Source organism: Metarhizium brunneum, chromosome 2 (assembly GCF_013426205.1).
Source record: "Metarhizium brunneum chromosome 2, complete sequence".
Classification (NCBI taxonomy): domain Eukaryota; kingdom Fungi; phylum Ascomycota; class Sordariomycetes; order Hypocreales; family Clavicipitaceae; genus Metarhizium; species Metarhizium brunneum.
In genome coordinates, this window is record NC_089423.1 from 4190573 (window position 1) to 4207648 (window position 17076).

The 17076-nt window shown below is 48.7% G+C and overlaps 5 protein-coding genes across 5 annotated transcripts; 3 read left to right on the plus strand and 2 right to left on the minus strand.

Moving 5' to 3' along the window:
- Nucleotides 1–2834: 2834 nt before the first annotated feature.
- RPN12 (26S proteasome regulatory subunit RPN12) lies at nucleotides 2835–3725 on the plus strand (the record flags this gene model as incomplete). Its single annotated transcript, XM_014692064.1, has 2 exons — nucleotides 2835–3380; nucleotides 3450–3725. The coding sequence occupies 2 exons, from the start codon at nucleotides 2835–2837 to the stop codon at nucleotides 3723–3725; spliced, it is 822 nt and encodes a 273-aa protein (XP_014547550.1).
- An 884-nt stretch (nucleotides 3726–4609) lies between these two features.
- Nucleotides 4610–8502, minus strand: G6M90_00g042120 (uncharacterized protein; the record flags this gene model as incomplete). Its single annotated transcript, XM_014692065.1, has 5 exons — nucleotides 4610–4852; nucleotides 4919–6042; nucleotides 6097–8315; nucleotides 8370–8419; nucleotides 8473–8502. The coding sequence occupies 5 exons, from the start codon at nucleotides 8500–8502 to the stop codon at nucleotides 4610–4612; spliced, it is 3666 nt and encodes a 1221-aa protein (XP_014547551.1).
- Nucleotides 8503–9172: 670 nt separating this feature from the next.
- Nucleotides 9173–13743, plus strand: Uggt (UDP-glucose:glycoprotein glucosyltransferase; the record flags this gene model as incomplete). Its single annotated transcript, XM_014692066.2, has 4 exons — nucleotides 9173–9303; nucleotides 9357–9701; nucleotides 9753–10578; nucleotides 10636–13743. 4 exons carry the CDS (start codon nucleotides 9173–9175, stop codon nucleotides 13741–13743), a joined length of 4410 nt encoding a protein of 1469 aa, XP_014547552.2.
- Nucleotides 13744–14420: 677 nt separating this feature from the next.
- Nucleotides 14421–15236, plus strand: hnt1 (Hit family protein 1; the record flags this gene model as incomplete). Its single annotated transcript, XM_014692067.1, has 6 exons — nucleotides 14421–14451; nucleotides 14565–14647; nucleotides 14750–14818; nucleotides 14882–14974; nucleotides 15057–15071; nucleotides 15129–15236. 6 exons carry the CDS (start codon nucleotides 14421–14423, stop codon nucleotides 15234–15236), a joined length of 399 nt encoding a protein of 132 aa, XP_014547553.1.
- Nucleotides 15237–15516: 280 nt separating this feature from the next.
- On the minus strand, nucleotides 15517–17018 carry G6M90_00g042150 (uncharacterized protein; the record flags this gene model as incomplete). Its single annotated transcript, XM_014692068.1, has 3 exons — nucleotides 15517–16022; nucleotides 16079–16220; nucleotides 16329–17018. 3 exons carry the CDS (start codon nucleotides 17016–17018, stop codon nucleotides 15517–15519), a joined length of 1338 nt encoding a protein of 445 aa, XP_014547554.1.
- Nucleotides 17019–17076: the final 58 nt, after the last annotated feature.

Genomic DNA, 17076 nt, shown 5'->3' on the forward strand with positions numbered 1-17076 from the left:
CTCCGTCAGTGCCGTTGCCGTTGGCGTAGCCGTTGCCGTTGCCGTTGGCGTGGGCGTTGGGAAGATGGATGCTCGAGTGGAGTTGCAGCGAGGCTGGACACAGCAGAGCTCGCACAACCGTGACACCGCTTGCTGGATGGGCACGATATATATGGAGGTAGGAAGGAAGTACTTGAGTAGCCTGAATGCCTGATCTAGTGTTCAAGTGCGTGTTTGTCAGCTGGGCTGACTCTAGTTGAACAAGATGCGTCCGTCGTAGAGCATGTGGCGATGCATACTGCCCGAAGTGTTCACGTCGCTGCCCCGCCGGGTTCAGGCGGATTTGAAAGGTGCCAATGCCAGCACAGGGTTCAGTGTTGAGCTTTGGCTGTCGTTGACCCGTCAAATCTTGGGAAGTGGGGGCCGTTCTGGGGCGCATGCAAGAGTAATTAAAATCGATAATAATAAATCCTGGCAACCACACTCGGGCGGTTCGCCAGAGGTCAGATGGCTCAAATGCGACATCTGGCCCTTGACCCAAGGGAAACAAGCTTATCGCGTGCTGAGGCTGACCTTTGAATGGTCTTGGCTGAATTTGTCCTCCGGAGAAGGAGTTTGGCGCGGATAATGGTGAAAAGAACAAGTGTTGAGCAATGCCAACGGACTGGATGGAGTGCCTCCTAGCATCCCCCGGCACATCTACTATGGCACATGTATCTACAGCCACCCATGATACTTGTCGGCGGGCGTACCCCATGCATTACTTGTAACAAGGGGCCAATTTGGGTGCTTGATACCGTCTGGTAATGCGTACGGAGTACTGCATCGCCAAAATTGACCGAGGAGTAAAATGAGCAAAACAGCTCTGGCGCGACTAGGGCGCCTGAACACAGCGAAAGCTTAAAAACCTGCTTACCTGGCGTTTCGTCATCTTTCCTACTCTTACTCATTGTTGTGGTTAGCTGCAAAATCTTGCGCCGACGGTTGCTGTTGCGAGAAGAAACGGCTGTGAACGGCTCGCTCGTCTCGATTGTAGAGGACGCTCAAAGAGCTAATTTTGGAATGGTTCCGACGCAAATGTCGGCGGCAGACTCGAATGCGAAGTCGATTTCGTAGTAACGCTTGTGCGACGAGTGAACGAGGCCATCAATGCTGTCCGAGCTTCTCCAAGGTGGGATCACGGCTGTCCCGTTGGTTACTTCGACCGGTGACGTTGACGACAAGTACGTCACCAAGCGCGTGAGATGTCGCGACTGATGGACAGCATCGTCCACTCAGAAACGATATCGACACCGAGAAGTCGTACACGAATAATAAGTGGTGGCTACAGATGCTTCCTATTGCCCTTTTTGACCTGGGAAGCACCTGCAGTAGTCGGCCGATGTGTGCAAACGTGCATTTTGGTTGCTGCTAGCATTCTCCACTTGACATGATACTCCCCTCCCAAAGCTTGGGCTCTACAAGGTACTACATGGTTCAATATGGTCAATAGAATCGCAGTTTCCTGTAAAATGACAGAGCAGGACGACATTTGCTGACTTCTGATGCCATGACGGACTGACAGCCAGGTGGCAAAGAATGTCTGACACTTGTGCGCCCTTTCAACAAAGGAGGCCAACTAAACATTGAAGTCGTTAGACATTGACATCGACATGTGCTCTAAACTCGAAGAGCATGCGGGTTATGGCCAAACGTCTGGAGCTATATTTGGCCAACACAGCCCTGCATCCCAGCAGACAGTGAACCCACCCACCATGGCTGAATCGGCTATCTTTAGACGTCAACTCGTACGTTGACCTAAGTACGGTATTACGTGGTGCGGCACTGCAGGACCACTTGCTGACATCAGGAAAGGATATTGCGTTCAGTCTTATTAGTCTTGCTTGTTTACTCTCTTTCCCCTCTTTTCTCTCTATTCTTTCTTCCTTTCCTCACTATTTTTTTCTACTTCGGGCGGTTCTGCCGCGGTTCTGCTCTCAATGGTCAAAGGGGAAACCGTACGCACTCCTTGAGTTGCATGTTGCCATGTTGCCGGCGTGTGGTCAATGTTACAATGCCAACTTGGCAGTCGGAATGGTGCCGACATGGAGTGATTTGGAGTCGACTACTGTCAGCAGACAGCTATGACTAGCACTTGAGCACTAACTGCACCATTGTGTACTGTACTAGTGGAGGAACTGCCTGGGCTTGCTTACCTGGGCCCGAGTAAGCCACACACAAAAACAGCCAAGCATTCTCAGTTTTCTACTCCGTATTTGCCCATCAACCCGTTCCTTCACAATACGTCAATAGTAATGTCAGCCTCGCAGGAGGTTCACTCAGGTGGAGTGAGTACTCGATGACCCACGACCGGTTAAGTTTACGTATGCAACCTATCAGCAAGCAATTATTTCTTGGAATTCAATATCACCAGTTGTCAAGTAAATTGCTTAGGAATTCTTCAGAGAATCTACAGACTACACCTGCCAACTGGTACGAGTTCGTGTGTCGCTCAATGTTGCCTGCCTTGCCACTGGGTTAGCACGTTTGAAGTAGCACGGAAGTTATTCTGTATATCGCGCACCCTGGGTTTGGTCGGGTAGGGCCCCCCTTGGCCGCCTAACCCAAAAAAGCCCACTCTGATTATATAAGCCAGGTGGCCCATTCTGCCCTCGTCACCACCGCCAGCCTGGCCAGCCGAGCTATGCACGTTATCAAGATCTAACTGCCAATAACAGCAACAAGCCCATATCCAACCGAGCACGACAACTCATCCTTTTTATTGTGGCAGTTGGCACCGGGGAAAATATTTGTTGATTATCTTACTGCCTGCCTACTTATTGGAGCCTCCTTTGCCTGAAAAGCAAGCTGTTGCCATGGCCGAACGCAATGTCTCTCAGATTCTCGGGCAGCTCAAGCATTCTCCGTCCATGAGCTATCCTGAAGCAAATGCGCTTCTTTCCAAGGCCAAACTCGCCCTTCTGAGTCTAAATGCCCTCACCCCCAGCCAGTCGACGTCGCCTCAACTTCTGGCCCTCGCTCGCGAGACCTTTGAACAAGGCGCCCTCTTCGCCATCAGAGCACGCAACCCAGAAGCCTTCACGCGTTATGTGCAACAACTTCAGCCTTTCTATGAGCTCCCCTCAGCGACTCTCCCACCGAACTTACCCGAACGAAATAAAGTGACTGGATTGAGCCTCCTTCTTCTCTTAACGCAAGGTCGCTATGCCGAATTTCACTCGGAGCTTGAAGGCCTTGCCAATCGCGATGGGGGTGGCAGTTCCGGAGATGTGGAAGGCGACCGGTACCTCGGATACCCTATCCGACTGGAAAGATGGCTGATGGAGGGCAGCTATGACCGAGTATGGAAGGCAATGAAGAGCAGTGAAGTGCCATGCGACGAATACGGCGTCTTCTCAGAGGTGAGTGCTCATACGCAATATCTTGCCGATCCGTATGGTGTGATTGTGTCTAACAAAAGGGATCAACAGATTTTGAAGAACCAGATCAGGTCTGAAATCGCAAGCAGCAGTGAGCGCGCGTATCCAAGTCTGCCGATTAGCTCCACCAAATCTCTACTATTCCTGGACTCCGAGGGTGATGTGATTCAATTTGCCAAGTACAGAGGCTGGGTGGTCAGAGATGGGCACATATACTTCCCAGATGCAGCAGACTCCAGTGAGGACAGCGGCCAGAGCAAGGACATCAGCCAGGTGATCATAGAAAACACGCTAGGATATGCTCGGGAATTAGAGACTATTGTGTAAATACTAGATGGAAGAACGAGTTCTCCTTTAGACTTTTGTAGGAATAGCGCAGGATGAAGATGAAGGGTATTTTATCCTGAAATTTGCCACGCGTTTAGGCAAAACTTGGATACCAGTCAGGCTGAGGAGTTCTTTCTCCAGCAGCAGCAGCTATTTGGCGATTCTCCAATAAACCCAGAGCTGGGCTGGCCGAGGCCAGCAGTATAGAAATGTGAGGCCTTATGCCAAACCCCCTTGCTAATTAATTTCTATCTGTGACAGGTAGCATCATCATCGGGCTTGTCACCGCATCAATTATGTGTTGCTAATGAGCATAAAGTAGAAATACATTTTGCTCTTCCTTGCCCATACCCCTGAGTTTTTAAGGTACTGGTTGATGAATGCTTCTTGCCTCCAAGCTTTTGGGAGCCCCGAGTTGACACAACGGTATTGCGCTCGATGAGTTGGACCTCCCTTGACATAACAACTTCCAGTTTCACCTTGAGCTAGTATCGGAATTTCATGCTTTACCTGTAAATTTGCTAATAGCAGCTAGTCTTTTCATTCTCGCAGCGAATTTTCTTTCTTTCTTGGTACTGCACTCGCTAGGTTCGCAATTCCTTGCTGCAATCTCCAATTTTGATGCCTTTTGAAGCCGCAATCTTCTAGATTTTTCAAGATTTCAAAATGGATCCCGTGTATGGACAATCAGTATTTTATTTTCCTATGAAGTATAGCTTGATTTGGCTTCTAGACCACCCCTATTTCTCTGCTGAAGACACCCTTTAGTCTTCGATCCCACACTGTTGCTTCGCATTGAAGTAATAGGCCTCGTCCTTTTCGCTACTACGTATACGAAACATCATTTTGTCTTGGGAGAAATGTCCCCCAACATCATTACTCATCTATGCAAATAGTTTCAACCCACTGCCATGTTTACCAACCTCGCAAATCTCACACACCCGGCAGACAGTTCCCTTGTATTTCGAGTGATATTTGGAGCCATCGAACGCGCACTCTTCGTACGACGTGCCGCTGTAAATTGGTGTAAGACTGGCAGCACAAACCTCGAATTCAGCAAATTGATCAAACTCAATGTCAATGGCGTCGTTCGGGTTTCTCTCGCATTGGGCTTTGGTTCTTCGGGCCTAGCAGAGTCGCATTCGTTAGTAAGACAAATACTAGGTAGGCATTGTGCTGTGATATCAACTTACATTTTCTACAATCTTTGTAGAGCCTCCGTTGGCAATAATTCGGTTGGCAAAGCTCAGGGCGGAATTGTAGTTCTTGCTTTTGACAGCTAGTTGCATGGCGCTGAGGAGTGCTAACTGCCGATGAGGTACCTCAATCTTAGGAATGGTGAAATACGCGGACAACTCTAGGCTCCTCTTTAGCTTCGCTGGATCCTGAGCCACAACATCTGCCGCTCCTAGACTCCGCCTGGCGAGCTCAATGTCCATGGCCACCGCATATTCACTCGCAGAGGTGATAAGCTTCTTCGCCTCAGCCACCTCAGCTTCGCTTGATACGGCATTTACTAGAATGGCATGCAAAATGCCTTTGAATACCTTGATGCCATCTTCCAGCTTATTTGCCTTCATTGAATCATAACCTCTCTGAAGATCGTTGGTAGCGAGGTGCTCTAGATCTCGCGGAATAATGGGAAGAACTTGGCGAGGATCAGTTTCGTCGACCGTTCGTCGCACATAGTTGACCAAGGCTGGCAGGCCAGACGATGCAGGAAGGAAGCTTCTGGAAGCTTGATACACCTCCAAGAATCTGGACTTTAATGGTGCAAAGTGTACTGCTCCGACTTGCCTATTTAAAAGTTGCATGGCAGATTCAAAAGATCCTCCTGCTGCATGATCGACTGCAAGTGGAGAGTTTCGTGCCCACATGTCTGCCTCGCTACTACCTGCACCGCCAGCTTCGGTACTGTCCACGTTTACAAAGTCACTGTCGACCTCAGGGACATCGTCGTCGCCCATATCCCAGCCTGCGACATCTTCATCATCTTCCTCAGCCAGGCCGCCATTTCTTTTGAGTGCTGGGGCGCCATCACCCTCTTCATCAAGGACAAGTCGATCAGCTGTGGCTGGTTCATCCTCCAGAGAGAGACCCTCAACTTGACCCAGTAATGCCTTTTCAAAGAAGGACTGAGAGCTTGCTTTTGTAGGCCAGTTCGCCTTGAAGGTTGGCACACGAGGCTTAGGGGTACTCAAGGGTTCACCCAATTTTGGCATGGTCAGTTGGTCTTCCGTAGCCCCAGTAGCTTCCAAAATGGCCTGACATTCATCCTCCAGCCCGTTTGACTTCGCAGTCATATAAGCAAGAGGATCTGCGAACTGTTAGCATCGCGGTTTTCCCTAAGGTATAACATGTTTTCACTTACAGAGGTCAATTTCCTTGAACATCTGAATCCGATCTTCAACATCACCCAAATACAGAGCGTTGTGGAATCGAGAAGTGAAATCTCCCCGATGTTCCGCGATTTTTGCCATCCTTGCCAACTTGGAGTGATCACCCGTAGCCAGGTACAAAAAGGACAATTTGTCAAACTGCTTCAGCTTCTGGTAGCACATTTCGACAATCTGATGATTTCCATGTGCAAGAGCCTCAGCACTTAATCGTGCCCAGAATTTCGGTTTATCTAATTCCTTCGCCATCTCAACAGCCACGTCCAGATTGCCGCATTCAATTGCTAAATCAAATCTAGTCGTTGGGTCCTGCACAAATTGCAATGCAATTTCAGGATAACCTTTCTTTTGTAGATATGAAATAATAGACTGTCCCACTAAGCTGGACGTACGGATGATGTGCAGCATTTCTTCATAATTCCGCTTGATTAACGCAAGTTTAAATCGGTACTCGGTCGGGTCAATCTGTAAGATTCGTGGTTTCGCGGCTCGGTCCAAGCAGTAGACATTGCGACCCTTGACTCGAACCAGGTATACAGTTTGATCTAAAGTCCGGACAATGCCATTATCCCCATTGAGCAGCGTATACTTCACATGGTTCAATGTTGAGTATAAAAGCACCCCAGCATCATCCCATGTTGCGCTTTTGATCCGAATAGTTTCGTGTAGTGTACTAACTTGCTCAAGAGCTTTCGTGACAATCGTAACGTTGTGTTTGCTGAGAAGCGCAGCGTAAAGTCCGTCATTAGACCATACGACGTATTTCACGCCATTAACGGAAAGCTCAGCCGTGCTCTTCTTTTGCTGAATGTCATACAGATGTACGGCTGTTGGTGTTATAATGAGCAGATGGCCAGTCCCACCAAAATAGATATCACTGGTTCCGACAGGGGGCTTGAAGGAACGGGTGGCATTATTTGACAAATCCTTTATGTCAATGGTCTGGTTTGAAACATCCAGAACTGCAAAGCGATTTCTCGCAACGAAAATTGCAGAGTTGCCCAATCCTCGTTTTGCCTCGGTCGGCTCAATAACACCTGACCCATCCTTGGGGAGGCTGACTAGTTCATAAGAACCACCTTCCGCGGGAGAGGTAACAAGGACAGACCTCTCCGCAGGGTTGTAAGACAAGGTGCGAGGAGTTATCCATGGACTGCCAAGCTTCTTCAGTGATAGAAGAGTTGGACTTTCGACATTCTTCTGAAAGTCGTAGGATTTGATATGTTTCTCCTTGGTGATGTAAAAGAGCATATTCTGGTGAGTCGCGGAAGCAGGCCGTTCGCGCTCCAGTTTGAAAACCATCACGCCATTATCATGGCCTGCAGCAAAAAGGTTGATTTCGGGGTGTGCTGCAATGACCCAAAATCGGTCATTTTCCCGCTTGAAAGATTGGACGGCAGTTCGTTTGTTCAAATCCCAGACTCGAATTGTTTTGTCCTCACCAGCTGAAAGAATCAAGTCCTGGTGGGGGTGGAACAAACAGCCAGAGGCGTTGTGGAAATGGCCTCTGCATGTGTCGACCTCCCATGCCTTGGTTTCGCTCATGCGCCAGAGCTTAACCAACCTGTCGTCACCAGCAGAGACGATTAGTGGCATTGTGGGATGAAATGCGACCCAGTTGACTCCACGGTCGTGACCTTCGAGTACAAATTTAACGACAGCATCGGTATTGCCGAACATGTCTGCCTGGTTCTGATTGGCACGCGCCATCTGATCTTCGAAGCTCATGGACGTAGGAGCAGAGTGCTTCTTCCGAAGGCCAGAAATATCCCAAACACGAACAGACTGGTCGAGGGATGCGGAGACAACAAGGTCTTCTTTCGGATGAAATTGAGCGCACATGGTATAGTGATTGTGCCCAGTCATAGTACAGATTAAAGAGCGGTTCTGCCAGTTCCAGATACGAATAGTCTGGTCGTCTGAAGACGATAGAATCCATGGCAATTCATGGTGAAAAAAGACAGTGCGAACGTAATCAAGATGGCCGTTCAAGGTGAACAGGCAACGTCGTGTCTGGTAGGACCAAACTTTGATCTTATAGTCATCGCCACCAGACACAAAGAGGGGTTGTGTCTTGTGGAAGTCCACTCCTCGAACGGGTCCATCATGTTCTTCGAATCGGTCGATAAGCGTGCCCATTCGGTAATCCCAGAGCTGGATGGTAGAGGAATGAAGTGCAACGAGGATCCATGGTCTGCCAAGCGGGTTAGCCCCAGAGATTGTTTCCCGGGAAGCCTAACTAGAATACCTTTTAGGGTGAAACGCAATGCCTTTGGCCCTTGAAGACTTCGACTCAAACTGCCTCGTTGTAAGCGCGTTGAACAGGTTCCGATAGCCTTTGCAAGAAATACCTTGGTCAACATGCCAGGGGAGGACTGCATTTTGGCGGGGATAGGAAGCCGCAGCTTCGTGCCTTTAGGGAGAGTGACGCAGACGACAATGCTCCAAGATATTGATGAGAATGAGGATATATCAGCTATTCCCTGCTGCAATTAATTTGGTATGGTGACCGACGGGTCAGCATTAACATTCGTGTAGGCAGGGGATGTTGGACACTTCGAATACGGTGTGGTGTTGGCCTTACTCCTGGTAGGCAATTGAGCATCGTGTCCAACTCCAATTGTGGGCAGGAGTACTACTCTAAGCCGCACTAACATTCTTCCGCCTCCCTGGGCAGTTCACCCCACTACTCAGTTCCATCGTCCCTTACGGAGAAGGTCACCACGCTAGTCTACATTGGGAGAGCTCACGGTCAAAGGTGCGACTGTGTTCACAAGTGTTGTGGAAGCTAGTCGAGCACACAGTGAATGCTGAGCGTCGCTTTTAATTCAAGGATTATATGGAATTTTGTCCGCAACCCCTCCGATAATTGAACGATCAATTGAATCCGTCTTTATCGCGAAAAGTTGCAAATTACTGATTTCGAGGCGGTACAGGCCTTCCGCGGCCTCAGTTCCGCGTAACGACAAGGAACAAAGCACCTGCAAAGCCAACTATTTACACCTCGTCCTATGCCAATTGTGGTGAATTTCTTGCGGTTCTTATCTCATTATGCGTCTACCAAATGTAATATGGCTTCTGGCTGGCCCACTGACATTGATACCGCCGGTGTCGGCGGCGTCTTCTGTTAAAGTAGGCATGAATGCAGCCTTTGATGCCGCGCCATATTTATTGGAGCTTGTGTATGGTGCTCTCATCTCCCGCTATCGTGTATTTGCCGACTAACAAATGGAAGGGAGACTGCGGCAGGAGAAAATTCGACTGCATACTTCCCCCTGCTAGATCGAATCGCAAGCGGGTATTTCCTGACAGTTTCATCGGAATCTGAACTGTATAGTCGATTTCTCAACATCATTCACGAAGATGGACATATAACCAGACCCGATGCTCTATCTACATTCAACTTGGCGCTGTCTCTACGATCCGCGGCCCCCAGGATCGAAGCACACTACCAACATTATTCTACAGCTATGGAACCCCTTAAGGAATTGCGGGATTGCGATATTTGGGTTTTACTCGACGGCAGGCAATACTGTACACCTGATTTCGATGCCGAAGCGAAGAACGAGCCGGTTTCCGCGTATGTAGACTTGCTACGTTATGTAGATTAGTTTGCTAATTGCTTTTGCAGGGTCGTCAAACCGCTAGCTTTCGATCGAACCATGGGTATCGGAAGGGATGCTATCCTGTATGCCGATCCTACCTCAGATAGATTTGCAGATTATCACCAGTCACTGTTAAAGGCAGCACGTACCATGAAGTTACGTTATCGGCTTCGATATCGCCGCAGCAAGTCTCATATTAGCCGGCCTTTACCAGTCAGCGGCTATGGAGTGGAACTCGCATTAAAGAAGACAGATTACATAGTGATGGATGACAGACATTCCAGCCAAAGCACGGAGGAAAGCCCCAAGGAGCCGGTCGAAGTTCTTGATGGAACAGACGACGTGGCCGACTTGAACCCCCTTTCCACTTCTCAGCTTTCTTCCATTGGAATGAAAGCTGCGTCGTTTATCAAGGACAGCGATCACCCGTTCGACACCCTGGTAAAACTCACACAAGACTTCCCAAAATTCGCATCGTCGATAGCCTCTCGGAATGTTTCAATTACGTTTGCTGCTGAAATCAAGCAGAATCAAGCAAAGAAGATGCGGGGTGGTATCAATTTTCTATGGATGAACGGAGCACAGCTCACTGACCGAGAAATCCAGCCCTTTGCGCTTGTAAACATGTTACGAAGCGAAAGGGGGGTTGTTGATGGGATTCGAGACTTGGGGTTCGACGGAGAACAGGCGGTTGCGCTTCTGAGTCACAAAGCAGTGTCGGCTGCTAAGGAAGACGACAAACCTTTTCGTTATGATTGGACGGATAGGTTGGAGGCGGGACGTGTAATTTTATGGCTCAATGACTTGGAAAAGGATGACAGATATGCTTCATACCCGAAATCTTTGTCCTCAGTAAGACACTCCGTAGCTCCCTTTCTGGGCTCCTTTGATACTGACTATGAAGTACAGCTGCTTCAAGGCACCTTCCCTGGCCAAATCCCACCAATTGGTCGAAACATATTTAACTTGGTCATTCCCGCCGACTTGTCCAACACCGAGGATCTAGCATTCATCTCCGAGGTAGAATCTATCAGGGAACGAGGTATTCCGATTCGATTCGGACTGGTGCCGCTGCAGCTGTCCGATGAAGCCAAGACTCGGGCAAAGATCGCATATTTTCTTACAGAAAACTACGGTATCGAATCTACGATATCATACCTTTCACAGCTGGCTAAGGCCCACCAGAAAACTGCTGATTCCAAGACTCTACTCTCAACGATTACCGAGAACCATACACTTTTACCTGGAGGCGAGGACATGTCGTTGTCTATGATATTGCAAGCAAGCGACTTTACTGAGAGGCTCGTAAAAGCTGAAAAATGGGTCAAAAGATTGAAGGCCGACACAGTCGTTCGTCCATTGTTTGTTAATGGGGTTTTAGTGCCTCGTGACCAAAGCTGGATGCAATCCCTTAGTATGACAGTCTCGCAAGACCTCCAAACTGTACAAAGGGGAATATACCACGGTGTCTTTGATGATGATACCTGGACTGTTGGAGTGTTTCTCGAGGGGGCTGCCTCACGACGCAACCTTTATATTTCGGAAACCAATGAGAAAACCTTGCGAGTGTTAAATATTGCCAAAGTTTACCGCGAGAATGCGGACTTATTTAACGCAGTTCCGGTTTTCGATTTTTATGCTGAATCAACACAAGAGAACTGGGCAGTTGTTACCGTACTTGCGGATATGTCTTCGAGAGCCGGTCTTGATTTAATTTTGTCAGCCCTGGAGTTTAGACGCAATAACCCAGCGATTCGTCTGGATTTCGTCGACACGCAAGACAACACCAAGATCTCTTCTCAGGTCAATAAGGCTTTGAAGGCGAATGAAGCTAAGTTGAAGGACATCGAAACCATACAAGACCTGGAACAACTCCTTAGTGAGGCTTCGAGTTATGATGCCAGCGATGACTTTGCGGTATTTGTAGCAAGATTCCTTGCTGACACTAAGATGCCGACCAGCTCACAAGTCGTGATTATGAACGGACGAGTGATAGGGCCGATAGAACCAGAAGCGTCTTTCGATGCCGAGGATTTCCAGCAGGTACTGTCATATGAGCAGACGCGTCGCATTCTCCCCGTTTATGCTGCGGTTGCAGACCTGGGCTTGAACGAAAAGGTTTCAGATTGTATGGCGGCTGCCAAACTCAGCTCCATTATTGCGCTGTCAACACTTTCTGATTTGCCTGAAGGAATCTTTGAATCTTCTTCAGCAACCCGTTCTTCCATATATACTTCTTGGAATTCGAGCCACACAGTAATAGAATCGGGCGACCCGAAGAAATCCAACATACATATTGTGGGATTATTGGATCCTGTCAGCGAAAAAAGCCAGAAATGGGCCCATGTTCTGAGATTGCTTGCGGAGCTAGATGGTGTTTACGTCAAACTCTTCCTAAATCCCAAAGTACAGGTTGAAGAACTTCCTGTGAAACGATTTTACCGTTATGCCGTCGAACCAACACCGAAATTCGACGAGAACGGCAGTGTCAAAGCCCTGGCAGCAAGTTTTTCCGGACTTCCATTGAACGCGTTGATGACTGTGGGCATGGACGTTCCGCCAGCCTGGTTAGTCGCACCAAAGTTGTCCATACACGACCTCGATAACATTCAACTAAGCGCTGCAAATTCGGATGTTGAAGCGACCTACGAACTTCAACACATTCTGATTGAAGGGCATTCTCGCGATGATGAGGGATCAGCCCCGCGAGGTGCTCAGCTAGTCCTGGCAACGGAAAGCCAGCCGCTTCTGACAGATACCATTGTCATGGCAAACCTGGGCTTTTTCCAATTCAAGGCCAATCCTGGCGTATATAATATCCAGCTAAAAGAGGGTCGAAGTGCCGAGATCTTTACCATTGAAAGCATTGGTGCTCAGGGATGGGAAGCAGCGCCTGATGAAGAAGGCAGCGAACTTGCGCTGATGGACTTTCAAGGCACTACATTATACCCGCGGCTCAAACGCCGTCCCGGCATGGAAAATCAAGACGTTTTAGAGGACACCAGCAATCCATCTCAGGGCAACATAGTTTCTAAAGGCCTAAAATTTGCAGAAGGGCTGCTTAGTGGCGGCAAAGGAAAATCCACTTCGGATGTACAGCATGCTGAGATAAACATATTTTCCGTTGCGAGTGGGCATCTGTATGAGCGGATGCTCAATATCATGATGGTTTCTGTCATGCGCAATACGAAACACAGCGTCAAATTTTGGTTCATAGAACAATTTCTCTCACCATCGTTCAAAGAATTCATACCACACCTGGCAAAGGAATACGGTTTTAAATATGAGATGATCACATACAAGTGGCCACACTGGCTTCGGCAGCAAAAGGAGAAACAAAGGGAGATTTGGGGATATAAAATCCTTTTTTTGGACGTCCTCTTTCCGTTATCGCTGGACAAGGTCATATTTGTGGACGCTGATCAAGTTGTTCGCACCGACATGATGGACCTTGTTGACTTGGATCTAAATGGTGCGCCGTATGGCTTTACACCGATGTGTGATTCTCGAACGGAGATGGAGGGGTTCCGATTCTGGAAACAAGGCTACTGGTCGAACTATCTTCGTGGAAGGCCATATCATATTTCGGCTCTTTATGTCGTGGATTTACGTCGTTTCCGCGAGCTGGCCGCCGGTGACCGACTCAGACAACAATACCATGCTCTCTCCGCGGATCCGGCTAGTCTGTCAAACTTAGACCAAGACTTGCCTAACCATATGCAATTTCAAATCCCAATCCATAGCTTACCGCAAGAGTGGCTTTGGTGCGAGACGTGGTGCAGTGATGAAAGCCTCGCAAAGGCTCGGACCATTGATCTATGCAATAACCCTCAAACCAAGGAACCGAAACTTGACAGGGCGAGAAGACAGGTCCCGGAATGGACCACATATGACCAAGAGATTGCTGCTCTTGACTTGAAGCGTAAACAACGCCTCCAGTCGGACGCAGCGGAAACGGATAGAACAACATCAGAAGATGGAAAAGTGGAGGACGGTCGCTCAAAGGATGAACTGTAGAGACGATGGAGTTTGGTTATCCCTCACAATCATGGGTTTTGCAAGTTTATGCTTCGATAGATGGAGAGGTCACATTTTCAACATGTGGTTTGAGCTTCAAATTTGACACACAACAAACGACCTGGACCAGGTGAAGTCTAGATATTACATATGTACGGCGTAGCGTTCACGACTGAGGACTTCCATTTCCTATAGAAGGTCAGTGACATGGTAAATATGCAGCAGTGCTTGCGGCTTGTTGATAAGTGCTGTACCGTATTGCTTTCTTCTGTGAACAATAAAGAATGTCTAACGGTTCAACGTTGTTGTCCATGGTGCATGCATCTTACATATGGAGTAGTTGAATCGCCTTCATCGTACCTCGGTAGCCGGCTGCCGAGTAAGGATGGGGTCGTCTGACGTTTATTCAACCGACAACGTATTGTTACCTCATTTAGTTAACTACCCAGCCAGGAAGGTACGTTGTTCCGTGGCTGGGCGGGAAGACAGCATTTTCAACGCGAAGTATCATTCTGCACTTACATGCATACATATTGATCATTAAGTAGCTTTCCGCACTGTACGCCGTGTTGTGCCGCATTTCTTCAAAAAACATCTCCCCACTTCACACCCGGCACAGCATCCCCACCTCCAACATCTCACATACAAAGACGATCTTTGACAAAATCCAGCTTACAATGTCCTGCATCTTTTGCCGCATCATCAAGGGTAAGGAATGGCGGTGGATGGCCACGGGCAAGCATGTGCCAAGTTGACTGCCGTGGGGTGTTTCATCGCGAGCTCAATTTGCTGACATGGTCACGCACTCGGGTCATTTCTAGGCGAGATTCCTTGCATGAAGCTCTTTGAGAGCGAAAAGACGCTGGCTTTCCTCGACGTCGGGCCACTCAGCAAAGGTCATGCTGTACGTATAAGGACTTTCCCCAAGCAGCAATGGCTCTGGCAATATGCCGGCGCCGCCATTTTTCTCCTGGAGCTAACAGGTTCTTTTGCTTGTATCCGCTAGCTGGTCATACCCAAGTATCATGGTGCAAAGCTGGCCGACATTCCCGATGACCAGCTCACAGAAATTCTGGTAGGCCGGCCAAACCTTGCATGTAGTGTGACGCCACGTCTTCAACTGACACGCTTGTCCCAGCCCACCCTGAAAAAGCTGGTTTCCGCAACTGGCGCCGTTGACTATAACATACTCCAAAACAACGGTACCATAGCTCACCAACAGGTTCATCATGTGAGTCTGACCATCCTAGTCCTCTACCGTGTCCGGATTGTGGGAAGCTAACCAAATACCCTTGTTTCTTAATTCTCTATAGGTTCATTTTCACATGGTTAGTATCTTCAGCCGCCGTACCGTTCCGATGTACCTGCCCTAACCTCTTCACTAGATTCCAAAGCCCAACGACGCAGAAGGCCTCGGAATTAGTTGGCCTTCCACACCAGGTGATATGGACAAGCTCAAGGCCCTCTGCGAGGACATCAAGTCCAAAATGTAGATTATTGGCCAATCGAGGGCGCGTCGTTTGAGTACAGCAGCGCTAGTGAAAAGAGGTTCCGCCGTGCGCTTGTGCAATAATTTCATTGATAAATGTCGTTCCGAATTTTATTATCATCTACTCTATAAACTATAACCCAAAGTGATGTCTTTCAGAGAACGGGAGGGGGAGCTTGCCATGTCAGCTGCCACTCCAACAATACAACCGACTGCGCCCTTTATTAGGTCCAGCTTGCTTCCAGCGGGTGCCGAAACAAAACCATCGAGATCATTCATTGCCTTTAATCGACCGCGTTCGCTGCAGTCTCTTTGCCAGATTTGATCTCGTTGGAGGGAGCAGACTTGGAGTCAGTGTTTCGGTACCAGTTTACGTCGCCATCAGAACGGATCACTCCCTGACGATCATACAGAGACCGGGCTCTTACATACGGGTCGAGCTGCCAGTAACCATCCCTGAGCTTTGCAGCAATATCATCTCGCTCAGCTTTGATGCCTTCAGCTTCTTCGCCGCTAGCGTGTTTCGTCCAACGTCGAGTAGCAGCCTCGTACTGAGCATACAACTTCTCCCTCTCCTTAAGCAGTCGATCTCTGGTTGTAGTATCTTTCATCAAATCATTTTCACCCTCAGTGGGCTCCTCATATGCATACGTCCAATCCTCATCGCCTTCTAGGTCCTTAATAAGCTGGCCTGGATGAATGAATTCCTCCAGCCCAGTTCTGTAGTTGGTAAAGTGAACCTTGGCAGCGACAACGGGATCGAGCCAGCCACGGATAACCCTCCAGATGCCTGTCCAATATAAGCCTCTGCTCAACCAATAAATACTGGGTCAAAAATTAACAGACCTTGGAACAACCACGGGGCATTGTGGACGAGAACGACCCCTAAAGATTCGGGATAGTTTGCTTCAAAACACTGAATCATGAACTTGACGGGGTGGTAGTCCATGTTGGCCAGAGTGAATCCCGTCATATCGAATATGATGTTCTGGTTTTGTTATTAGTCGGTTGAGTAATGAGCTAGAATAAGGTTGCAACTTGCCGCTGTATCGACAGGAGGTTTCAGTGCCAGACGAGCAGTCTCAATAATAAATACCGTGTACCTTTCCAAGCTCTCGGGAGATTGATCACCGGCTTTGTGGAGGCACACTCTGACGACACAAATCGGACGACCCTCTTTATCGGTGCCATGTAGGAAGCTTTTGCCCATCCGGCTTTGTTTTAGAAAGTCCTGGCCCAGCTTTTTTGCCTTCTCATCTCCATTTTTCTCATCAGCGGCGGCACCGGCTTCCCCATTCTTCATGATATCCTGGTCGACCTTCATCTTGGTGTGCCTCCAGTTCATAGCCGATATCAGCATGATGAGGGCTTTTTCCACATCCCACTTGCGGGCGCGCAGAAAGCGTAGGAGCAACGCGTCGGGATGATCATGCTTCATCATTGCCCACATTGTTTCTCTTATCTCCTCCGGCTTCTGGTTTGCCAAGATTTCCTGATACTGTTTGGTCAAACCATATTTGTCGTCATCTGCTGAATCAGTAGCATTGTTACCATTGGAGGACGCGTGAGCCGACTGGGGAGCACTTCTAAAGAAACTGAAGCCGCGCTTTTTCTTGGTGGTTTCGGCATCCGCGCCTGGTTTTTCATCTTTCTTCGGCGCCGGGCTGGCATCGCTGCTGTCTGAAACGCCGCATACTTTGAACACGGCTTCCCAGAGTTGACGGAGCTTGTCTTCCTGTTCTGCTGTCAAATTCCCCAGGTGTCCAGGAGCAATCTCGTGAGGCATATCGTCGAGAGGGAGATGGCCAGCGCTGGGTTGTATATCTAAGCTGGTAGCTTCTCCA